General features: G+C 43.4%; 1 protein-coding gene across 5 annotated transcripts in view; it reads right to left on the minus strand.

The window, feature by feature from the left end:
- BABAM2 (BRISC and BRCA1 A complex member 2) overlaps positions 1-26865 on the minus strand; it is a 467557-nt gene that overhangs the window by 345819 nt on the left and 94873 nt on the right. For all 5 annotated transcript variants that reach the window (XM_033939322.1, XM_033939323.1, XM_033939325.1 and 2 more), the window contains 2 exons: positions 17993-18187; positions 6575-6649 (listed from right to left, as the gene is read on the minus strand). In XM_033939322.1, the coding sequence (XP_033795213.1) occupies positions 6575-6649; positions 17993-18187 (270 nt within the window). The remainder of the gene's footprint in view (positions 1-6574; positions 6650-17992; positions 18188-26865) is intronic.

Raw genomic sequence — 26865 nt, forward strand, 5'->3', positions numbered from 1 at the left:
TTAACTTGCACATTAATACATTTTAAATATTAAAATATCTGTATCTCATCCTCTCATCTCTCCTTTCCTCTAGTGTATAAAGCTTCAGAAGCCATAAACGTGATGGAGCACTGGATGACAACCTTTAGGCTCAAACTTAATTCAGAAAAGACAACTTTCTTCGTTGCTTCGCCACATCCGCTTGACACCAAATCACCACTATGTATCAATAATCTTAATTACCCTATCCAACCTACCATAAAGATACTAGGTGTAACTTTGGATCAGTGCTTAACCATGAAAGACCAGGTGGACTCCTTGATCAGAAAGGGATTTTTCACTCTCTGGAAACTCAGATCCATTAAAGCTTATTTCGATACAGCGGCATTCAGAACCCTAGTCCAATCCCTCGTACTGAGTCTACTTGACTACTGCAACATCGCCTATTTAGCAATTTCCCAAAAGAACATGCAGCGTTTACAATTGATGCAAAATGCAGCGGTCAAACTGATCTTTGGGCTGAGGAAGTTTGACCACGTGACACCCTACTACCGGCAGCTGCATTGGCTACCAATGGAGGCGCGCGTAAAGTTTAAATTTGCCTGCTTCTGCTTCAAAGCACTACACGGACTTGCCCCTAAATATATAACTGCCTTTTCGTCTTCTCAGCCAATAGACACAAGAGAAGCTCACATGCCAACTTTGTTTTCTCCCCCAGTGAGAGGTTGTAAACTGAAAAAGCACCATGAACATCTTCTCTCGCACCAAGCAGCATCATGGGGTAAAGATCTAGAGCAATTGCTTTCGCCCACTACTTATGAGGAATTTAGGAAACGTCTGAAAACACACCTGTTCCTAAAGTATCTAGACAACTGATCCTCTCTTCTCTCTCCCCTCTATAACGATTAACTTGTTTTATTGTTCACTCTTTCCTCAAAAATGGATTTCCTGTCCTATTAACCCTCTTTCTTCCTCCCCTCTTAAAGTCAATCAATTTGTACCTTTGCTTAATCTTTGTAAACCGCATAGAACTTCACGGTATTGCGGTATATAAGCTGTTATTATTATTATTATTATTTAAGGATTCGAGTCTCTTCACATATGTCTTTAGGTAAAAACAAAACACAAAACAGCAGAGAAGACAGAAAGCCAATATGCTCAGTATATGTTCACAAATGGATGTCCTGCCTCAATAAAGCTAATAACCCTCAGGAACAACTCAACAATGGTCTGCCTCAGGAGTCTAAATATAGATGTGTACTACTAGGTCATGCAAGTGCTTAATGGAGCATGCAATTCAATAACTATTCACTCAGACAAGTAGTAAATACTAGGTCTGGAAAAAACAACCAATTCTTCCAGACCGTGTATTCAAAAGTGTGCAGTAGTGGCTAAGAAAGCAAATAGAAGGTTAGGAATTATCAGGAAAGGAATGGAAAACAAAGATGAGAATGTTATAATGTCCTTATATCACTCCATAATGCGGCTGCACCTCACATACTGTGTGCAATTCTGGTTGCTGCGTCTCAAAAAAGATATATCAGAATTAGAAAAGGTACAGAGAACGGCAAAGCAAATCATAAAAGGGATGCAACAACTTCCCTATGAGGAAATGCTAAAGTGGCTAGGGCTCTTCAGCCTGAAGAAGAGAAAGCTCGGGGATATGATAGAGGTCTATAAAAAAAGATATGATAAGAGGTCTATAAAATACTGAATGAAATGGTATAGGTAAATGTAAATTGCTTTCAAAAATACTAGGCTCAAGGGATATGATAGACCTGGTTTGACCTGGTAGGCCGGGAAAGGAGGGATCCCACCCCATCTCATCCGATTCTAACAATTGTATTACCCACCGCGTACCTTTTTTCGCATCCCTGGTGGTCCAGTGGTGTATGGGCAGGAGCGAGCTTTCCGCGCTCCTACCCCGCACTGAGCCCCTCTGTTCCTGAATGGTTGCCTCAGATCTCACGGCCAGCTGCGCACCCGGCACGCAGGAGTGAGCTTTTCGAGCTCCCGCCTGGCCCTGCGCCGCTCCCTGAATGGCTGCCATCAGCTCTCGCGAGTTCTGCCCATACAACGCTGGACCAACAGGAATGCGAAAAAAGGTACGCGGGGAGTAAAAAATTTGTTCGAATTGCCTGAGACGGGAGATATGAGGGATCCCTTCTGTCCCAGCCTACCAGGTCATAAGGCAGGCCGGCAGAGGCCTGACACAAGTCCAGGAGGGGGTCTTTTGGTCACTTGGTGATGACCCGAATATAGGACGAGACCCCCATTTTTGGGTCATTTTTTTGGCCCCAAAATCTCATCTTATATTCGAGTGTATACAGTAATCTCTCCTTCAAGATCAGTCCCTTCTACAATGTCCAGTGTAGTGGCCCCTTCCTCCTACTCCAGTTGGAGGCACCTATGTTCTCTTTGCAGTTTTCCATAAAGTTTCCAGTCGCATGCTACGAAAGCCTTAAGATTACACCTCTGGTTCTGCTGCTTGGTTATCTATCATGACAGCAAAGTTAATACTTCTTATCAGAAATTGGTCAGGACACTTGAGAATGACAGTAACTGATATTGTTAAGACAGCACTTCAACCGAGTCATCCAAACTGCTCCTTGTTAAGTCTCCGGCAATAGAACAGACTGTCAGTTCTGCCTAGATGTATTTTAAATATGTGTATTTTGGCTTAATATACACCTTTTCCATGTCCCAGTTTGTTTTCTCTTTAGCCTCTAAATTATTTCTTCCAGATGAGAATGATTTTGGGGGTGAATCAGCTGACCACTGATCTCTAAATTCTAAGTAAAACAGGGAACAGAATACATGTTATTGGCTGTGCCTTATCCCAGAGGTAGGTACATAAGTAATATCTACAGCCAAAGCTACATATCCATGCTTCTACTTTTTTCCTTCATAGCACACAGATGGTAAAGGGTGAACTTGTTTTAAAAGGAGTAATGAGAAACATGGCAAAGATAGCAATATGAGTTGTGCAGCCGAATTCTGGACAGATTGGAGGGGAGCGAGATAGCTAAGCAGAAGACCTGAGAGTAGCAAGTTGCAGTAGTCTAAGCGCAAGGTGATGAGGGCGTGGATAAGTGTTTTGGTAGTGTGCTCAGAGAGGAAGGGTCAGATTTGGTAATATTATGAAGGAGGAAGTGGCATTAGGTATTGTAAAGCGCCTCCTTAGGTGTGATTCACATGAAAGATAGGCGCCGAAAATGTAGGCCTTGAAAACCCTGGCCCCCATTTCTGGCGCCTATGTTTCCTGAAGGTGCAGTTCTATAAACTGTGCCATCGCATGATTGACACGCAATCGTCAGCCATTTTTAAGGCAGTTTCGGCCATTTATAGAATCCAGGCCTGAGCAGATAAGGGGTTTATTTTTGCACAAATATTTCCAAATCATCTACATTTCAGAAGACAACATAATCCACAATTATAGCAATCAAGAAATCCAGAATTTGTAGTAAACTGTGAAAACAGAAAAAAAAAAAAAAAAAAGATAAAAATAATTCATTCTGCTTCCAGACTGTTTATTGCTTGTTTTGTACAAGCCAAGATAGATCAGGACAGAAAAAAAACAGGTATTATCATTACATAATAACCTGCAATTATTCTATGGCCCTGACATTCCAAAAAGATTACACAATATTTATAATCCGAGTGTACAGCAGGGCATCCACTACAAGTCCTAACAGGACAGTAAACCTTAGACAAGTACTGCAATACATCATGGTCACAAAACTTAAAGCCCCAGGATCTTTTAGTCCTTATTTATTTAAAAAAAAATTATATCCTGCATTATCTAAACATTCTAAATAGAATACAAGTGAAACTACTGTACATAGAATTAAAAACAAAACATTAAAAAACTCCATAAAATGCAGTTGAAAATCAATCAGGCCCAAAATCTGTCCACAGCGACAACTTGAGGGCTCCTTTTACTATACTGCGAAAGAGTTTCTTATCGCGAGCTGGTGAGCTAATGCTCTGACGCTCATTTTAGTCCTATGAGCATTGGAGCATTTACCTCACTGGCCTGTGGTAAGAAGCTCTTCTATGATTTAGTAAAACCCAGTGCAAGTTTGTTCAAGTGCTGGTGAAGATTACGGATTCAGTGCTTTTTTAAATGAAAGCAAAGGTGTCATTTGTCTTAAATGTAGAGGAAGATCACTCCACAGTGTTGCTTAGATTATTAAAAAAAATAATCAGGCACCCACAATCAACACCGAAAAACTATCAAAAGAGCAAACCAAATAAAGGCTAAATTTTCTACTGTTCAATGAAAAAGTTGACAATGTGGGAGGAAGGGAAACTGTCACTAAAATGATGCAAATCCAATTAACAATAACACAGTATGTTTAAATATTGAAGGCTAATATAAGAGCATCTATCTACTTCTACACGGCAATTAATAATGATGTTTGTCCGCTTGTGATGTTGTATGATTATAACTCATAACACATCGCAACCTATACAAAAAGTTATAAGATGTGCAGAATTAAGTTCTTTGCTTTGACGGATCTTACTGGGAATGACTGCCAGTAAAATACAGACAGATTACAGAAATTTTCCCATGGATATCTGACATTAAGATTATGCATTTCACAGTAGCTGATACATTTTGCCATCTTCAGCAGTTAACAGTAAGCTGAGGACCTTATGTATTAAAGCCTTTTTGCCCACAGACATGAAATGTGTCATGTCATGTTAATTGGGGGGGGGGGAAGCCACATGCTAAGCAAAGCTGCTACTAAAAATCATAAGGAAAAACATTCAGAACAGTATTCTGAAGTTTGACTGAATTTAAGGAAGGAATGCAAAGGAATTTTATTTTGGATAATAAAGTTCTCAATTAACATATTCATAAATATTCTTTTATTGATGAGATATATAAATTTACCATATACAGGACGAGATTTTTAGGCCAAAAAAATGGGCCAAAAATGGGGGTCTCGTATATTTGGGTCAAGTTTCAAGTTTATTAGGTTTTTTATATACCGCCTATCGAGGTTATCTAAGCGGTTTTACAATCAGGTACTCAAGAATTTTCCCTATCTGTCCCAGCGGGCTCACAATCTATCCAACGTACCTGGGGCTATAGAGGACTGAGTGACTTGCCCAGGGTCACAAGGAGTAGCGTGGGGTTTGAACCCACAACTCTAGGGTGCTAAGGCTGTAGCTTCAATCACTGCGTCATACACCCAATGACCACCCAACCCCCTCCCAAACTTGTTGCAGGCCTTAACCGGCCTCGTATGACCTGGTAGGCTGGGACATGAGTATCCCTCCCGTCCCAACTGACTAACAATTTTTTAACCCCTCCGCGCACCTTTTTGCCATTTCTAATCCCTGGTGGTCCAGCGGTGTATGGGGCAGGAACGATCTTTCTGCGCTCCTGCCCCTTGCTGAGCCTCTCCCTCCCTGGATGTCTGGAATCGTGCCTCAGTAGGCACTTTAGACCAGTGTTTCTCAATTCGGGCCTGGAGTTACCCCCTTGCCAGTCAGGTTTTCAGGATATCCACAATGAATATGCATGAAAGAAATTTGCATATAATGGAGGCAGTGTATGCAAATCAAGTTCTTGCATATTCATTGCGGATGTCCTGAAAATCTGACTGGCAAGGGGGTAACTCCAGGCCCGAATTGAGAAACACTGGTCTAAAGTGCCTACTGAGGCACGATTCCAGTGACAATTTTTTACGTGCATTGAAACTCAGTTAAAAATGTTTCAACAGCGTTTGTGTTTTTTTTTACTGAGTTTGGGCACCTACCAGCGCCTAAAAAATCGGCACCATTTAAAGAATCCGGGCCCAATTCTCAAGCAACTTTGATATCTAAGCTCATGCACCTCTTTTTTTTTTATTGATCTATTATAAAGGTATCAAAACCTACCAATGGCTAAAGTTATGAACATGTGGTGCTGCATTAGTGTGCAATAAAATTGTTAACGCAATGCTAGTTATTTTATTGCAGGTCCCATTTTATGCAATAAGACTTAGGGGTCCTTTTATTAAGGCGCACTAAGTGATTTAGTGCACGCTAAGTGATTTAGCGCACACTAAATGCTAAGGTGCCCATAGAATATAATGGATGCCTTAACATTTAGCACGCCTTAATAAAAGGATCCCTTAATTAGTAATAATGCACATTAATGATGTTAGCAACTGCTAATGCAGTAGAGCACATTTAGAGGCCCTTTTACTAAGGTGTGCTAACAGGATTAGTGAGCGCTAAATGCCAAACTGCCTACTGTATACCTGTGAGTTTCATGGCACTAATTTGTTAGCATGTGCTAAATCCATTAAGCACCTTAGTAAAAGGACGGAATGCTGGTACTATTTGGGTTTTTGCCAGGTACTTGTGACTTGGATTGGCCTCCACGAAGACAGGATGCTGGGCTAGATGGACCATTGGTCTGACCCAGTAAGGCTATTCTTATGATCCTATGACTCCTTAGCAACACTTGCCAAAAGAGCGGTTTCCAGGACCATAACAACTAATAGCACTCTAAAAGCAGGAGAAGTGTCTTTGAGAAGTTTCTTTATTAAATATTATGAAGAATTTGGGGGGGGGGGGTTCTTTTTCACATGTTTACCTTGAAAAGGTATGCTGGGATATTGCTGAAATCCACTGGCAACTTCAAGAGGAAGCGTGCTGAGAATTCACCAGTCTGTGAAGAAAAGAAATGGAGCGATGAGGCACTCGGCATAGAACAACAAGCAAGAAATTTTTACACAGTCAGCAAGAATCAGAACCTCAAGGATGTAAGGTTCATGGAAAATTCTGTAACCACTTCAAAAAGCTTAAAAGAAGAAGTCTGCAAACCTACATAAACAGCATTTGCATGTCCCTTTTGCTTCCCTCAAGTGTTTTCTAACTCCTGTTATAATGCCAACCCCAAAGGGTATGGATGGATAAAAACTCAAGGGCAAGTACTAGTATACTGTATTTAGAAGCCTTTGAAAATTATTTCCTTAATACATTCAAGGTATGAATTAAGTGACTTAAATGAGAAGTTATTTATAAGCACAAACAGTTATAATAAAGTATAAGCAATTTAAAGAACACAAAAATATAGAAATCACCAACCCCTGATGACCTAGCCTACCACTGGCCATGGGGGAAACATTTACAACAGTTCTCTTATTGGCCAAGGCTGGACTAAGGTGTCCACGCCAACACTTCCCAGCTCAAAACAACGGCTAAAGTACCAAGAGACTTTCTTGTCTGCTGACACCATCAGGTTGATTGTCAACCTTCCCCAGAGCTTTACAATTTTATTGAAAGCCCTCTGGAATAAAAACCAGGCCTCACGGCGACTGAGAAAGTCTGCTTACACATTGTTCACTTCCACTACATGCGCAACCAAAATGGCTTCTAAATGGGCTTTTGCCCAGTGGAACAATTGGGCTTCTAGTTTTAACAAAGCACTCTTGGTGCCTTGTCTGCTAATGTATGCCACTGCTATAGCATTGTCCGAGAAAACCCTGACCACTTTGCCTTCCAGGAACTTTTCAAAGGCCTGCAAAGCTAGTCGAATAGCTCCTTCCCTTCCGCTACACGGGACTCCCACGGGGATCCCACCCTGGTCAAAGGGACTCCCACGGGGCTCCCAAACACATCACGGGACTCCAACGGGGATGGAATTGGGATTTCTGAGCCTACCTTGTGATCCGTGACCTCCATGGATTTAATTGAAATCTAATTAAGAGACCAGAGCTGCAGCGGACTGGAGCCATGTTGAGCAGCGAGCTCAGCATGTAGGCACACGTCCGCAGGCAGGGAGCCTTGCTCCTGATTGGCTGAAAGATGGTCACATGCAGGGCTAGAGCCAGTAATTAATGAGGAGAGCCACCAAAGGCTCAACAGAGACTGACCTGAGGACGACCCACTACTAACTGGACCAAGCCAAGCCGAGAAGGACCCACTGGACCTGACTCCCATCCCGAGCCGAGGAGGACCACCCAGCCACCCGACCCGAACCAATCGAGGAGGAGGACCGCCCGGCTCCATCCCGAGTGACCCGACGAGGAGGCCCTCACTACTGCCAGTAACCTTACCAGACCCAAAGAACCCCGAGCCCGGACCACCAGACCCGAAGAGCACATGCTCCAGCCAAGACGACCCTCAGCCAACTGAAGAGCCCCGGGCAAGGACCACCAGACCCGAAGAGCACGTGCTCCGGCCAAGAGGACCCTCAGCCGACCAAAGAGCCCCAGGCAAGGACCGTCACCAGAGAGACCCGAAGAACCCTAGGCCAGCCCAGCCAGGACCCGACCCGAGCCCCAGCCAAAGAGGACCACCTGACCACCCGACTGAGCAGCCAATCCCTCCAGTCACCCCACCCGACGAGGAGAGGAGAGAACAGACCCGAGGAGCCAACCTGAGCCTTGCCCCGTCACCCGACTGAGCCCAAAGTTAAACTTTAGGCCCTGACAGACACTCGAGGACCGCAGGAGCATTTAGAGCACCGACCTGACCTGACTAGAGCCACGAGTTGAGGAGGAGATCAAGAGATTAGGTAAGAAATTATTATTTGCCTAAATGTTTTTTATGATTTATGTTTTTTATGATATATTATTATTCATAATAGTGAGGTTACCAGATATTTCATTTGTTATTTATAATTATAGTATTGTATTAAAAACCCTTAAAGATAATTCATAATAGTACATGATAGTACATTATAAGTGCTCAGTCTTGTGTATTCTGCATGGAGACCATAGCAAGTTGTTCCAAGACCATCAGCGCACTGATGAGTTCTTTAAATAATTATTTATATATGCTCTCGTTTGCTATGTATGTTGTTCAAAATACACAATAAATAAATGAAATAAAAAATATATAGCACTTATTTTCTTCAGCTTGGATGATCAATGCTGTGGCTCAACGATCTTTTTTATATTTTTTCCTTCTTAGCTAATACAGTGTAAATAAGTATGTGCAATCCGGATTGCACATACTTATTGACACTGTATTAGCTGGTTTTAAGAAAGGTTTGGACAAGTTCCTGGAGTTTATAGGGACGGGCGGAGACGGAGGGGATTCCTCGTGGGGACGGGTGGGGATGGAGGGGATTCCTCGCGGGGACGGGTGGGGATGGAGGAATTTCTCATGGGGACGGAGGGATTTCTTGCGGGGACGGGTGGGGACGGGTGGGATTTTGGCGGGGACAGGTTAGGACAGGTGGTATTTCTGTCCCCATGCAACTCTCTAGTCTAGAATAGCCTGGTGGGTGGTGTAGTGAACAATAACCAACCCTAACCACTATATTTATGGTGGAAAGTGTGAGGCCACCAAAATTCTATACCAATAAGGGCTATTGGAGTGATAGACAGGTGGGTATAGTATGGTATGGGTGAGTTTTGGAGAGCTTGCCTAACGGTAGGGGTTTTTTCTTTAAAAAATGCATCCTGATTGACTGGTTAGACAGTGGTAGGCTGCCTACGTTTGCCTAAAATAAGGACACTGTTTATAGAATTTGCCCCTAATTTCATATACTACTCAGGAGAACTTAAGATATATGCACATTTAGATGATAGTCTAATCCCAATACAGCTGTTTTCAAGACTAGCACAGGCCTCTATAAGCTTAATAAACATGTTAGATCACTTGGCAGTGCAGGCTAGGATTAAATTGGGGAAGATGGAAGGAGACTTTAGGATATTAGGCAGGAATTTGAGCCACATAAGAAAAAGGGGATGAATGGTATAACATATCGGGAGAGAGGAAAAGCGGTGTTAAGAGGTTAGATAACGGCTGACAAAATAAGAATGAGGAAATGAAAAGATACAGAATTGATAAAGCTAACACAAGAACTGCATAAACAATGCAAGGTGCATGCTGAAAGGATGACAGTGAAGATAAACAAAAGATATTAGAATTAAAGACAAGAGTCAAGATCTTAGCACAAAAGGCCATAGCAAGTATCCAATTTTAAAATACCATCCCTACAAATGGGGAAATAAAATTGGCAAGTTATTGGCATATTTATTAAAACCCCACAAATCCAAATCATATGCCACTCAAATAGCAGATAAAGGGAAAGTGCGCACAAAAATACAAGAATTAATGAAGGTATTTCAGCAGTGCTAACAGGAAATGAATGCACGGAGTCCATATCATGTAGAAAAGAGAGCTAATTTTTATTTTGGGGTCATTTTATTAAGGTGTGCTAAACGCTAAGACACCCATAGAATATAATAGATCCCTTCGCATTTAGCACACGCTAAATCGGTAACCGTGCCTTAATAAAAGGACCCCTTTATTATTTATTACAAAAATAATTCTACAAGTACATCCACTTGCTCAAATAACAGAACAATAATTAACTGAAAAAGGCAAAACAGAAAATTTTACAAGAAATGCAATATAGTTCTTCCTTAGACCCCCAACATTGAGGGGGCAGTGAACCAAATGATAGGGAGATCACTCCAAAAAAAAGAACAACAGAAAAAAGGAAAGGCCCTAAAGTGAATACATCCCCATTATCTAATAATATAGCAAACCATAACAAGCTGAAAAACTTAGGTGGACATTATTATATTCGCTATACCGCTTGTACATGAGTATTAAGCGGTTTCTAAATACATTAGGCACTTTGGATTTCACTCTCTGTCCCAAAAGGGCTCACAATCTTAATTAAAGTGCCTAAGAGAAAAAGAACAACATTCATATATTAAAGATAAAAATAGAAAGAAGATGAGAAGGAAGGAGCCCCAGAGAGATGTATAGAACCATGGAAAGTGAAGCATTGCAGAGAAAAAGATAGAATAGTAGATCTAACAATATAAATATAAATTACTATATCAGGCAGGAGAAAAGAAATAGAAAAAATAAAATAAGACAAACCCAGCTAAATAAAAATGAAATAAGGTATGAATAGTCGGAAGGAGAATCTGCAGTTCGTGGAAGATGCTCATTTGCAGATTATGGAGAGTATCGCATAGAGTTTCATAGTGTTGATAAAATAGAATTGATTTCAATAGTTTTCAGAAGGAGAAGTAGGATGTTTCCTCAAGGAAGCCGTGAAGCATGGAATTCCAAAGGTTAGGACCTGCTTACGAGAAAGCTCTCCTTCTAGTTGTTTGTAGTTTTATTAATCTTGGTCCAGGGACTTCAAATCAATCGTGATGTGATGATCACAAAGTATTTTTAGGCTGACATCTGGCCAGTTTCTTGCAGAGATAATAAGGAAGCTGAAGATGCCAGACATTGAAGACTACTGTAGTACAATGGGCTGCAGGATATTACTTAAATTATTTTAAATTCATTTAAGATAGGCAAAAAAATTTTTACCTTCAAATTCCTGTCCGTCTCCATTTCTTAATCTTCGAGGGTACTGAGTAACACTTACTTACAATACACACGAACCACAGCTGAAGCCGTGTAATGTGTTCTCTTGCTTAAAATGATCCTAGTTATCAATTTTGAAACTCAAACACAAGAAACCCGGATCCTTTCCCAAAAAATCCTGCCCAAACTAGAATAACTATAGTACAAAGGGCTGCAATACCCTCAAAGATTAAGAAATGGAGACGGACATGAATGACCAGATGAATTTGAAGGTAAAATTTTTTTTTGCCTATCTTACATGAATTTAAAATAATTTAAGTAATATCCTGCAGCCCTTTGTACTACAGACTTTGAGAACTAGACAAAGTAGCTTGAATTTGATCCGTTTAGTTATTGGCAGCCAGTGCAGATCAAACAGAATTAGTATAATGTGGTCATTAATGGGCGCACTTGTTAAGAGTCCAGCTGCAGTGTTTTGGATTAACTGCAGGCAGGACAGGTTGCTTAAGCTTGACCCTAGGAGTAATGTGTTACAGTAGTCTAGACAACTAGTAATAAATGCATGAATTAGTTTAGCTAGATTATTTGCTGTCAGGACAGGTTTTGGTTAGCACAGTAGTCTTAGGTGGTAGAAACACATTTTTACAACTTAGCTTATTTGCAGTTTGTAGCTTAGATCAGAGTTGCAGCTCATTCCTTGAGTCAATATTTCAGGCTTGATTTGGATGGTTTTGCCAGCAAGTTCAGGAAGTTTTTTTAGGATGGATTGGCTGCATGATAGCCAATTGGATACAATACTGAACGAGGAGAATCTACGGGATCCCCGTTAAAATGGATTTACTAAGGGGAGATCCTGCCAATCCAACCTGATCAGCTTCTTTGACTGGGTGACGAGGAAGCTGGATGTTGGGGAGTCCCTGGACATCGTATACTTGGACTTCAGTAAAGCATTCGAAAGCGTACCACACCGCAGGTTGCTGAGCAAAATGAGTTCTATAGGATTGGGCGACACATTGACGAAATGGGTTGGGAACTGGCTTGGAGGTAGGCTTCAGAGGGTAGTGGTGAACGGCACCCCCTCTGAAATGACGGAGGTAATCAGTGGAGTGCCGCAGGGCTCGGTCCTGGGCCCGATCCTATTCAACATCTTTATAAGAGACTTGGCAGAAGGGCTGCGAGGTAAAATAACATTATTCGCCGATGACGCCAAACTAAGCAATGTAGTGGGCAAAAGCACAACAGACATAAATTCAATGTCCGACAACATGATGCATGACCTACTCCTACTGGAGCGCTGGTCTAGGTCCTGGCAACTCAGCTTCAATGCCAAAAAATGCAAAGTCATGCACCTGGGCAGCCAAAATCCATGCAAGACTTACACCCTAAATGGCGAGATCCTAACAAGAACTGAAGCAGAACGAGACTTAGGGGGGATCGTCAGTGAGAACATGAAGGCTGCCAATCAAGTGGAGCAAGCTTCATCCAAGGCAAGGCAAATCATAGGTTGCATATGCAGAAGTTTTGTCAGCCGTAAGCCTGAAGTCATTATGCCATTGTATAGATCCATGGTGAGGCCCCACCTGGAATACTGTGTGCAATTCTGGAGGCCGCATTACCGTAAGGATGTGCTGAGACTGGAGTCGGTCCAGAGAATGGCCACCCGGATGGTCTCGGGACTCAAGGATCTCCCGTACGAGGAACGGCTGGATAAATTGCAGCTGTACTCACTCGAGGAACGCAGAGAGAGGGGTGACATGATCGAGACATTCAAGTATCTCACGGGCCACATCGAGGTGGCAGAAGATATCTTCTTTTTCAAGGGTCCCGCTGCAACAAGGGGGCATCCGTGGAAAATCAGGGGCGGGAAACTGCACGGGGACACCAGGAAATTCTTCTTCACTGAAAGGGTGGTTGATCGCTGGAATAGTCTTCCACTTCAGGTTATTGAGGCCAGCAGCGTGCCTGATTTTAAGGCCAAATGGGATAGACACGTGGGATCTATTCACAGAGAAAGGTAGGGGAGGGTCATTGGGGTGGGCAGACTAGATGGGCCGTGGCCCTTTTCTGCCGTCTATTTCTATGTTTCTATGTTTAAAGTACTTCAAGCAAAAATGATAATAAAGATCTGTAAAGTAAAATGTATTGTTTGCTATTAAGGCCAGAGAGAATTTCTTCTTGGTTGTGTCCCACAAATATTAGCAGTTGAATATCATCTGTAAAGATGTGAAATTTTATGTTCCAAGACTCTAATAATTTCGCTAAAGGGATCTTGTTTATATCAAGATAGGCCCTTGGTTTTAGAAGCTGAGGAAGTGGCAAGGGGGTAGTTTTTAAGGGCTGTAGCATTTGCAAGGGGGTATATTTTATAGGCGGTGCAGTTTGCAGGGTAGTAGAGCAATAGCAGATGGTACTTTGTGAGGTTGGGAGCTGCTGTGGAGTTTTTTGGTGTAGGGACACTTTGGAGGGGTGGGAAAAGGCAGAATGGGGAAAAGCAGTTTGAAAGGATGGATTCCCTAACCAATGTGTTTCATTCTATTTAAATTTAACATAAGAATTGTCATACTGGGACAGATCGAAGGTCCATCAAGCCCAGTATCCTGCTTCCAACAGTGGCCAACCCAGGTAGCACAGTTACTTACTGTAACAGGTATTATCCAGGGCCAGCAGGCAGATATTCTCACATGTGGGGTGATGTCATCCAAGGAGCCACAGTACGGACAATGGTAAAGTGTACTGTCACTTTAAGCTTTTGAAACTGTGAGTCCTTTCCCCATGTATTGGGGCCATTTTTGGAGGAAGAGGGAGCTTATTTCTCTGGAACCATCTGGCCATTTTCAAAATCAATTCATCTTTTCACTATTTTTCACTCTTACCGAGTATTCAACCTATTCTGTTACATTTCCAGAGAATTATTTTGCCCCCAGACAGACTGACAGAGAGACATTTTTGAATCTTTTTTCAATAATTCTTCTATCTTCCATAAAATTGGAAGCCTACAGAAGAATTTAAGTTTATCTATTTTGGATATCCTTGTGACCATGTCCCATTCCACTGAGATGTCATTGGGGCATGGATATGAAATCACCACCACATGAATCCTAAAACAGCTATACAGAAACTGTTTTGATGCAGTAGCAAAATGTGCCAGTTGCACTGATGTATACCCTAACATAGTTGATTCTGAATCCTCATCCTTAAACTATATAGAAGATATTCAAAGAGTTTTGTTAGAAACAAGAGAAGGTTTCTAAAACAGTGGTTCCCAAAATGGAGTCAATCAGACAACTGGGTTTTCAGTATATCAATAATTAATATGCAAAGATATTTAAATGTATTTTCTCCATAGTAGAAAAATCTACTTCATGCAAATTCATGACTAAAATTAAAAAAAAAACCACGACTGACTGATGGTTCAACATAACAGGTTTAGGAATCACTGATCTAAACCATTCATCTCTCACTCACTGTGAATAAACTAAACTTACAATGTTGAATACCATCTGTTAGACAACATGTTAAACCAAGACACAGTTCATTTTAATAAAAAAAAAAATCTCAGTGTACTTTTCATAACAGAGAGATAAGCCAAGCCTCAAAACTAACTTGAAATTTAATTGTACAACAATGGCTCAAAAAATTCTCCTTCAAGAAGCAAGCTCATTACTCTCATAAAATAAAATGAATGCTGTGACAGGGTAGAGTACCTGTCACTGGCCAGCGGAGGGAGCCTTAGCAATTGAAAGAGCTAATCTGCTTACCATCCTGCAAAGGCTGCTGGGAGCTGTCCACTCACCCTGAAGGAACAGTGGTGCTGAAATGGACAGTTCACAAACTGAGAGCTGAGAAAAGCAGAAGGTCCTTTGGAAGCCAGGCAACCCTTGAGGAGAGGAATGCTGGCCTCTGGCCTAGCTCTCGGTAAGTCTGTTAGACTGGCCTGCCAGTAGACCTTGGGGATAAACAGGAGGGTTCCCAAGGGCTGATGACCAGCAGAGGACCTGGTGGTAGTCAGGGAGACTAGGGGAGTGAGAGACAGGAGAGTCCTTCCAGGGAGCAACAAGGAAGAGCTGGAAAGAGCCCTCGGAGAGAGAGACTGGCTGGGAAGGAGTCCTCACAGTGTGTGTCTGTGATAATATAACTGAGGGGCTGAGATAAGATGACTGAGCTACTAGAAGAAGGACCTGGAAGGAGAAGTAATCAGAGGGCCTGGAAGAACCTGGAGTCCAGGGAGTGGTTCAGTTTTGATGACCAGTGGAGGGACCGGCAAGGTTTTCAGGGAGTAGGAAACCCAAGAGGCCAGGGAGCATAGATTCTTGTGGTGGTCCCACAGGAAAAGCCAGGAGGAAGCTGAAGGTCCAAGGCTGAGGGGGTATAGCGAGCAAACAGCAGAGGGACCGATGGCAACCAGAAGAGAGACTGGTGATGGCACTGGAAGTTGCCAGAGGAGCCCAGGAAAGCAATCCAATAGACCTGGGAGAACATTGGCCAAAAGATCTGGCAAGCAACCAGCAGAGGGACCGGTGGGTCAGTGGCAACCAGCGGAGAGATCGGTGATGGCCAAAGAAGGGTCAGGAGTGGACCAGAAGATCATAAGAGTCCAGAGAGGTCCTAGAGATGACTAGGAGGGCCTGGAAGGACTGGTCAGGAGTTTTAAGACTGTGGTAGTGTGTTTGAATAACTGTGCTATGTTTATTTCAACAGTACCTGGGGTAGCGGAGATGTGAGACGGGTGATGACCGCTCGGCCCAATCACATGATGACAAACAATTACATATTATAATATGTAAGAAAAATTTTATGTCTTTGTTCCTGGATAATAAGCATTTCTTAATTGCCTATGCCACAAAAGTATATAGAAAATAGCTGTCATTACCCTCAAACTTACCTTTTTTGAAGAACATTCCAGATTGATTTCAAGCTGAGTAAACTTAGGTACAAATAAAAAAGTCACTACATCACAATTGCATTGATATTGCTGTGTTGCTCATATAACATTCAGTAGAACTCTGCTCAGAGACATGAAGGCAATTTGTTCCGCCTCACCACTCAATCATTGCAGTGTTCAAAAAATGTGTATATATAGCCTTGCTTTCACTTATATATTGCTAGCTATTACAGCTATGCTAAGCTTTCCATCCAAGTAACATATGTTTAAGAAGTAGTTTGAAAAATTTAACTTTAGCGTGTGGTTGGTTCCGACGTGCCACGTTTCGACCCTGCGTCAGGGAACCGGCAGCAAGAATAATTACAATGGAGGTGAAAGCTCTTAGCCACTCCTGATATCTAATTCATAATTTGTGAAGGCATATACTGCAGGGCAACTTCTTTCTTTCCATGGGCCTGAGTAAACTTAGGTGGCAAAGTGTGCAAGTCACAAATCAGAGGTGTCATCAAATTTTTTTCTACCTTCTTCACCCATCAAGATGGGCTATGAGCCACAATGTGACCAGTCTGTTTGAGGCAATTGGAATCGCCTGTAACTTGGAAAAAGTGGTGTCTCTTCACTGACAGCTCATACAGGAGCATCAACAAAGCTATGCTGCTCCATAATGGGAATAAGTACCTGCCTCTTCCATTGGCTCACTCAGTGCACCTCAAAGAGGATTACAATAGCCTCAAGACCTTGCTAGGCACCTTGAAGTATGATGAAAATGGCTGGGAGGTCATCAGAGACTTCAAAATGGCAACATTCATAATGGTCTCCAAGGTGGTTTTACCAAGTTTCCCTGTTATCTCTACCTTTGGGACAGCAGGGATACAAAGACACAATACCAAAGGAGGGATGTGCCACAGTGGACCAAGTTCTTTGTGGGGAGAAACAAATGGGAAGCACTGGTGGACACCCTGAAGGTGCTGATGCCACCACTGCACATCAAATTGGGCATAATGAAACAATTTGTTAGAGCTCTAGATAAAGAGTTGGCAGTCTTCAAGAACCTTCAAGACATGTTCCCTAATCTCTCTAAGCCAAAGGTCAAAGCTGGTGTGCAAGGAATTTCCCAAGCAGCTAACTAGGAAGGTGAAAGTGGCTTGGAACAGTTTTGTAAATGTGGTTCAAGGCTTCCTGGGCAATCACAAGATCAAAAATTATATGGAGTTCATTGAGAATCTGGTGAATTACAGTAAAATGGGCTATAGGATGTCTCTCAAAGTCCATGTCCTTGATGCTCATCTTGAAACACTCATAGATAACATAGGAGCATAGTCAGAGGAGCAAGGTGAGTGCTTCCACCAGGATATACTAGACTTTGAACACCGCTACCATGATGGGAGACTACATCTGGGGGCTGATTAGCAAAAGTGACTTACAAAAATTAAAGAGAGGAAGAGATAATGGTTACTGTGGATGGACAGACTAGATGGGACATTGAGCCTTTATCTGCCATCATGTTTCTCTGTTTCTAATATAATCGCAAATCTCAAAAAACTATTCACTTCTAAATCTTGTGGTCATCTTTGTACAACTTCAATATAAATACATGTTAATTGTTATTGATATGTTGCTTTTTATGATTTTATAAGAATGAAAAAATGAAAATTTGGCATGTTCACACTTTAAATAGGTAAACTGCAAAATTTGATTATCCTGGCCACAAAAGTAAAACTTTATGAAAATATACATTTTCTATACCTTTCAGGCATGAGCAATTAGGAAATTACACTCACCGCTCAGGAACAAAACATATTACATAGTGTTGTTATAAAACTTTTACTTGCTTACCCAGTTATTTTTCTTGCCAGCATAGATTTCCATGTTTTCCCCATACTCCGGCTCTGCCAGCAGTGTCTGATACTCAAACATAAGCCGAGAGCTTTCCCGTAGCCGACCACACTGGTACTGGTGATATTGCTGTATCAACTCTTTCACCACGAGCAGGAGGCATTCTGGGTCAGAAGGATTCCAGGCAGCTAAACTCTATAAAGAGCAAAAAGGAATCAGTTTTCAGTTGTCTTTTTCTTACAACACACAAAAATTTGTAGCATTGAAATTACTTTTGGAATAAAGTTACTTATTCTCCTCTAATTAGTGCTGTTTTAACTGATCTGTTTTACTTAAATTTTTTAGAATAATGCTATTTATGTATTGATTAGTCTGTTTTATGTTTTCATATTTTATGTTGCTTTATTTTACTATATTATTTCATATGTTGTTGTAATCCACTTAGAATGTAAGAAAATCACAAAATAAATGTATAAATAAAATAAAATGAGTTGTTCTCAAAGTGCCAGCAAAGTAAAGATTGCTGTATAGTCACAAAGGGCCAGATTCTTCAACTGACACCAATATCAGTCAGTGCCTCCAAAACCAGTGCCGGTCGCATGTCAATCATGTACCGGCACCGGTTGCAGAATCACAGCCCTGTGTAGCCTACATTTCCTGCGCCTATTTTACACGAGAATCGCACCCACAGTGGCTCTACTGATGCCTACAGTCACTTCCACTGCAAGCCATGTCCACTTTGACTGTAGGTGCTTCTGAGGACAGGACATCAGCAGCCTGATCTGTAGGCGCCTGTAGGCACCTTCAAAAAAGGATTCCATAATCACATCTACAGAGGCACCTAAGGGCGTGTTTTACACCAGAGATTTCCTTAGGTGCCACTAGGCACCCCTGTAGATGCAATTCTTATCAAACATAGGTGCAAGGAATGCCTTTAAAACCCTGGCACATTACCAACGCCTATTTTTAATGCTCTGTGCAATTCTGCAAATGGCGCCGTAGCATGATTGACATGTGATTGGTGGCATTTTTGTAGGTGGTTGCCAATGTAGGTGATGTTTGCAGAATCCAGCCCAGCTTTATCACAGGACCAGTTGCTTTGGGAAGTATAACAGAGTACAATTAATCTTACCTGTTCAAGAAATGTGGGAAAATATTGAGTCTGATTCTACAAATAGGGCCATTATCGGTGGCTGTCTACAAAATGGCCGCCAATTGTGTGTCAATCTCGCAACGGTGCCATTTGTAGAATCGCGCCTACATGAAAGGTAGGCACCAGAAACAAAAGCCAGGGTTTTAAAGGCATACATTTCCGGCGCCTACCTTCTACGAGAATCGTGTCTAAAGAGGTCACTTCCAGTGTTAACCACACCTACAGTGGCCATAGGCACCCTTAGGCGCCTCTTTAGTCAGGACAAAGGCACCATTTTTAACTACCTTTTAATTGTTTTTTAATCGGCGCAGTCAATTACTGCGCAGATTGAACCAATTTAAAATACTAACGCTCCCTTTTAAAAACCGTGGTAGCATTTTTTTAGTGCAGGCCATCATGCTGGATGCTCTGCACTAGAGAATGACACGGTGAAAAAATTGGTCCCCGTCACCGCTCCGTCCCCGTCTCACCATCCTCTACACCGCCCCGTCACCGCCATTCCCTTCACCGCCCCGTCACCGCCACTGCCACCCCATTCACCGCCCCGTCACCGCCACTGCAACCCCATTCACCGCCCCGTCACCGTCACCGCTGCATACATAAAAGCCTCAAACGGGTACGATTTTATATACTTTTCTTTATTTACGTATAAAGGAAACATTCTTTAAAGGAAACATTCTTTAAAACTTTAAAACTTAGTTAAATATTAGTTAATAACTATACAAAAACAAACACGACATGTACTTTTAATGCTTACAATGTTAGCCTACATGGTAAGAAGACGCAGCCGCTGTACCTAATCGCGGCAAAGATCTCCCTGCCGTGATTAGCATAGTGACCGCGGCTACGGCTGCAAGTCTCCCCTCCCCCCAGCGATCACGGCAGGAGGGCACCCAACCCCTCCTGTAGACCCCCCCCCAACGGCCCTCCCGACAATCGCAGCAGAAGGGTACCCAACCCCTCCTGCCGGTCCTCCCAATGGCCTCCCCTAAGATCGCCGGCAGGAGGGTACCCAACCCCTCCTGCTGGACCCCCCCCCAACGAACCCTCCCACCCCGGAACCCCCTTAGTCTTACTTTCCAAGTTGGACCGGACGGCTCCTCACACGTATGGCCAGCAGGCTTGCCTCCGTCCAAATGAGGCGGGCCCGCCCCTACCCTGCCCAACCCACAGGATCCTAGGGCCTGATTGGTCTAGGCACCTAAAGCCACTCCCGCTATAGGAGGGGCCTTAGGTGCTTGGGCCAATCAGGCCCTAGGATCCTGTGGGTTAGGCAGGGGAGGGGAGGGGCGGGCCCGCCTCATTTGGACGGAGGCAGGCCTGCTGGCCAGACGAGCGAGGAGCTGTCCGGTCCAACTTGGAAAGTAAGACTAAGGGTGGTGTTTCGGGATGGCGGGGTTTGTTGGGGGAGGGTCCGGCAGGAGGGGTTGGGCACCCTCCTATTGGCGATATAGGGGGCCGTTGGGGGGGGCCGGCAGGAGGGGTTGGGCACCCTCCTACCAGTGATCATAGGGGGGCTGTTGGGGAGCTGGCAGGAGGGGTTGGATATCCTCCTGCTGCGATCGTCAGGGGGGCTGTTGGGGTAGGCAGGAGGGGATGGGTACCCTCCTGCCGCGATCGTTGGGGAGGGCTGGTTCTGTCGGCATGAAGGGCTGAGCACCTTCCTGCCGGCGATCGTCGGGGGGGGCGGGTTCTATTGGCAGGAAGGGTTGATCTGACAAATGAGGAGCCAGTATATTGGGGGGCGGAGTCAATGCGGCAACGTGCAAGTTGGATCGAGAGTTGGAGGAGACAGACAACATGGCGGAGACATCAAACACCCGGTCACGAACACGGTGAAACACAGGTAAATAGCGGTTCCTAGAAGGGGGTACATTGGCCTGCGGGGACAAATCTTTTCACCGTTTTTGCGGGCGGTGAAAACTTTTGTCCCCGTGTCTGCGGCGATTTGGCTTTGGAGTCTCCATAACCCGCAGCCAAACCGCAGCCACGCCACAGCTCCCTGCGGGGATCGCTCCCCGTGTCATTCTCTACTCTGCACTGCTCTCAACATTCATAGGAACTCTATCACAGTTTTGTAAAAGGGAGGGTAAGTTAGGCAGTGGTAGGATGCCTACTGCCACTTAATAGTGCCAGTTATACAATGTACTCCTTAAGAGTTTAATCCAGTTTTGTTTAAGAACATAAGCAATGCCTCTGCTGGGTCAGACCTGAGGTCCATCGTGCCCAGCAGCTCGCTCACACGGCGGCCTAAAGGTCCAGGACCTGTGCAGTAATCCTCTATCTATACCCCTCTATCCCCTTTTCCAGCAGGAAATTGTCCAATCCTTTCTTGAACCCTAGTACCGTACTCTGCCCTATTACACCCTCTGGAAGCGCATTCCAGGTGTCCACCACACGTTGGGTAAAGAAGAACTTCCTAGCCAAAGCAGCACAAACCAATAAAATACAACCATTATAAAAGATCTTTACACAATTACCTATGAAACATCATAAAATTATGACAAAGAGATGCAAGTGTTTACCACAAAAATAGTTTGATTCATCCCTTTAAATTTATTTCTTCACACAGAAAACCTAAATCCCATTTATTCAAGTCACCAAAACTTGAATTTAGATTTGTGAGGAAAGTAGTAAAATATGTGGGCTTTGGTTAGAACATTATGCATATTCTATACTTTCTCTTCATGTTACCTCAAATCAAATACCTATTGTAACTAGTTCACATAACTACAAATCAATAAAAACATAAGAAAGCTGTGCCGAAGCAGATCAAGGTCTACTGACGACATCCTCATCCTCCTCGAGACCGACTCCAACCTCTTTAACCTCGCTGAGAACATATCCACATGTATTACGAACCTCCAATCCTGGGCCCAATCTGTACAAATGAAACTGAATGAGTCCAAAACAAAACTACTTTGGCTCGGCCCAATTTCAGATCATTTACCCACCTCCATCCCACTACCTTCCGGCCCCACTCTTCAGCTTGAGTTTTCAAGCAAAGTCCTAGGCATCATCTTAGACTCCTCTCTCTCCTTCAATGATCACCTCAACTCCCTGGTAAAAAAATGCTTCTTTAGCCTCCATATGTTGAGGAAAGTAAGATCCTGCTTTCATCATTCTCATTTCGCCATCCTCGTTCAATCCACCATCCTCTCTAAACTGGACTACTGCAACTCCATCTATATAAGCCTAACTAAGAAAAACCTCCATAGACTTCAGCTAATTCAGAACGCCACGGCCAAGCTTATTTTCGCAAAAGGCAAGTTCGATCACGTCTCCCCACTCCTCTCCAAGCTTCACTGGCTCCCAGTATACTCCAGAGTCCTCTATAAATGTGCCTGCATAGCCTTCAAGATTCTACATGGCGTCCTCCCTCCCGTTATCCCACTCTTCTGGAATTCCTCAAACCCACTCTCCACTAGATCCTCCCAAAAACTAAAACTATCTTTCCCATCTACAAAAGGTATATCCCGCACAGGAAAACTTGGAACATCCCTCCCCTTTAGAACCACAGAACTCTGGAACAACCTCTCATCCCCACTCAGAAATTCTAGCTCCCTCCAATCCTTCCGCAAACACTTGAAAACTTGGCTCTTTTCAAAAATCTAATCTCCTCCCGTTCTCTAGTACCCTGTTCCCCCTCTATCTTCTCAGTCCCTCTCCTATATCCCTTTGTAGTTCCTTTCCTCTCAACCTCTGTAAACCGTGCCGAGCTCTGCACTTGCGGAGATGGTGCGGTATACAAACCTAAGGTTTAGTTTAGTTTAGTTTAGAGCTACAGTCTCTGCACCCTGAGGATGTGGGTTCAAACCCCGTGCTGCTCCTTGTGATCCTGAGCAAGTCACTTAATCATCCACTGCCCCAGGTACATTAGAAAGACTGTGAGCCTGCCGGAACAGATAGGGTACCTGATAGTAAACCTCTTAATACATCTTGCCAAGCCATATATCAAATCCCAATCCTGTATCCAACAGAAGTCAGTCTGAATCGCTAGTCCTCAGCAGACCCCAAAAATGTAGATCTATTTCTCACAGTTCAATTCCAAGAAAGAACAAGGGCTCTCCCAAATATCTGTTTATTGGATTTTTTTTTTTCTCCAGAAACTTGTTCAATCCTCTTTTGAATCCCACTAAGTTGGTCCCTTTGAACATATTCTCTGACAGCAGATCCCACAGCTAAATTATGTAAAACAAAAAAACAACTGTCCATGCTGTTCTGTGGCGCTTTTAGAAACGAAATTAAGACAGTATTATTTGACAAATTTATTTCTTAATCTGTGCTTTTATCTTTAATATAATTAATTTAAAATTTTTAATGTCTTTTTAATATAACAGGCTGTATTCCTTTTCTTATTACAGTGGAACCTTGGTTTACGAGCATAATTCGTTCCAGAAGCATGCTCGTAAACCAAAATACTCGTATATCAAAGCGAGTTTCCACATAGGAACTAAGGGAAACTCACTTGATACGTTCCCACCCTCCCCTTCCCGAGGCCAGCGGCGCTACTCCATCACCCCCCCACCGAGAACCGGCATCTCCCCTCCCCCCCCCAGCTAACACAGGGCCCCCCCCCCCCCGCGCGAACCGGCACCCACCCACCCCCACCTTCAAACTTACCCTTCTGTCTGGCACCGGCGAGAGGGAGAACTAGATGGCCTTGAGCATGCGCAGATGCATGCTCAAGGCCCAGCAGAGGCAGGAACTTCTTCGAGCGGCACTGGCACGTCCTGTGGGCTGCGTGCCGGTGTCAGACAGGGGTGTAAGTTTGAAGTTGTTCGGGCAGGTGGTGCCGGTTCACACGGAGGGGAAGCGATGCTGGTTATTGGGGGGGGGGGGGTGCTCGCAAATCAAGTCAACACTCAGTTTGCGAGACAAGATTTGCGAGAATGTTTTGCTCATCTTGCAAAACACTCGCAAACCGAGGTTTGACTGTATTTTGTATTTCACTGATTGTCCAGTTTTTTTTTTGGAAATTCTTTTGATTAAGGCGGTATAGAAAAATAAAGTTATGTTCTGTTATATGGATGCAAAAGAATTAACATAAGAACATAAAAACAGACATATTGGATCAGACCAATGTTCTATCTAACCCAGTATCCTGTTTCCAACAGTGGCTTCATCAGATCACAAATATATAGAAGAGACCCAAATACCGTGTTTCCCCAAAAATAAGACAGTGTCTTATATTAATTTTGGGTCCAAAAAATGCACTAGGGCTTATTTTCGGGGGATGTCTTATTTTTTCATGTACAATGATCATCTCTCCCTTCCTCACCTCCACCCCTATTCTTCCTCTTTTTCTCTCCCCCACATATGTATCTTTCCTCCCCTCTCACCCATCCTCTTGTGCCTTCCCTCTGCAGCATCTTTCTATCCCTCCCTCCCAAACTCCCCCACGCAGCAGAATCACGCCGACCCTCCCACCATGATAAACCTCCCGCCAAACAGTAGCATTAGCAGCACTTTAAACAGGCTGCTTCGTGGTCCTCTCCCGCCGGGTCCTATTCTCTGCCGCATCGCCACGAGATCGACATACCTCCCTCCAAACATTAGCGTAGGCAACACTCTAAACAAGTTGCTTCGTGGCTTTCTCCCGCCAGGGCCTTCCCTGTGCCATGTCGCTGATGACATCATCAGTGAGGTGGCAGAGGGTAGGACCCAGCAGGAAAAACCGCAAAGCAGCCTGTTTAAAATGGTGCTGACGCTGCTGTTTGACGGGAGGCATGTCGGTTTTGAAGTGGGAGGGTCGGCAGGGTTCGGATGGGAGGGAGAGATGGAAAGACACTATGCAGGGGGATGGGGGGGTTAGGGAGCAATCTAACTAGGGCTTATTTTTGGGGTAGGGCTTATATTAAGACGTACCCCAAAAATCATGCTAGAGCTTATTTTTGGGGTAGGTCTTATTTTCAGGGAAACACGGTAGTAGCTTCTCTCAGACTTCCTCTTTTGTTATTTAACTACAAAATGAAATTTGGCAGAATATTTTTGGACTTAATATAATGCAAATCCTTTGGAGACTTGCTTATGAAATCTATTCTGCCATGGTAAAGTAGCTTTCTGCAAACACACTCTGGACACAGTCTTATTATCATTATTCAAACTGGAGAAAAAAAGAAAGAACATTAGGCGGTTTGGGATATGAAACACTTGGGTTCTACATTGAAACCTCTTCATCTGTTCCGTTAACAGGAGCAAAGAATTCTAAGAACATCCTCTTTCCACAGAAACAATATATGGCCCAGAATTGGGACTCCCATATCCTGATTGCAAAAGTTATTTTCACAAGGCCTTCATCAAACTCATCATTATAGGATTTAAATATAAAATCAAGTTCTGCAAAATTGTCAATATAGAGTAGGGTAGAGAATACTGGAGAGCTCTCATGCGATCCATTATCCTATAAGTCTCTATACACCCTGTGACAAAAGCAACACTAGTTTTATAACCTGAAGGTTTACATTAGGTGTGGTTTTTCTTGTTTCAGGTTGGGGCACCGTGCTCTCCTTTCATTCACTTTACTCTACCCCACCCACTTCAAATGTTCTTTGGACTTTAATACACCTAGCCCATGTAAGCAGGCACACACTTATCCTAATGTCAAAGAACTGATAAGATATACTGGTTCTTATCAACTTTTTAAAGAGAAAGCCAGGTAGGTTATGTACAGTTCCATATTTCAAAGGTACACACAAAAGGGAGGAACTACCGTCCCTTACCTCTGTCAGTCACTGCTATATTAGCACACGTCAAACACTGAAATATCAATTAGACTTCAATAAAATACTGGAGGGTAGCATTTTCCATAGACTGAACTGCTCAAGGACAAGAGGACATCATAGGAAAAAAGTAAAAGGGGAATGCGAGAAAGCAAAATTACTCAACTTGTGGCAGGACATGCATTACCACATATGGGAGAGCACAGCACAAACACTACTCGGTGTTCAAAAAAACCCAGAAAACTTTGGCAGCTTCATTCCACGCTCACTTGAGTGTCTTCCTGCAATAGAACAGTAACACTCAGAAAATACAACTCATAGGGGAGGAGGGGTAATGTGTGGCATGCTGTCCTCAGAGAGCACCTGCTACCGGTAATTTCACTTTCTCCGAGAACAAGTAAAATATCACTTATCACATCAGGGAATCCCAAGCTACCAGGCTCACCAAAAGCAACAAACAATGGACACTAGGGATTTGCAACAGGCAAAGCTAACCACTAACCAATTCAACTTAAACTTAAAGGGTCTATATATTCCTACATTCCTATCTTATTTGAAGAGGAACTCTCTGTGTTCTGCATGTAACTGGCGGCAGGTGTTACTGAGGGGCTGGATGTCGTGGCCCTCATGTAGGAAGATATTTGGTGGCTCTTCTTCCACCCTTCTAAATAGCACAATAGAGGAGTTTATTATTGCAGTCCCACTAAATGGTATAGCACACTGTTCTTCAACCGCCGGTCCACGGACCGGTGTTGGTCCACAGGGAATTTCTGCCGGTCCGCGCAGGGCCGGCAAGATTAAAGTGACCATAGGTCCCGTTTTCAGACCCTGTCCCTACCTGTCGCGCGCAAAAAAAAAGCCCCCCTCCTTCCTTTCTTTCCCCAGGTCAGCTGCTATCTTACCGCCCTGCTGCTGCTGCTAAAGCCAACAGGAAGTCTTCTTTCCGACGTCAATCACTGCCTGGCTGGCCCAGAACGTCCTCTCCGATGTCAGAATTG

The sequence above is a fragment of the Geotrypetes seraphini genome, chromosome 3 (genome assembly GCF_902459505.1).
Source record: "Geotrypetes seraphini chromosome 3, aGeoSer1.1, whole genome shotgun sequence".
Lineage (NCBI taxonomy): Eukaryota > Metazoa > Chordata > Amphibia > Gymnophiona > Dermophiidae > Geotrypetes > Geotrypetes seraphini.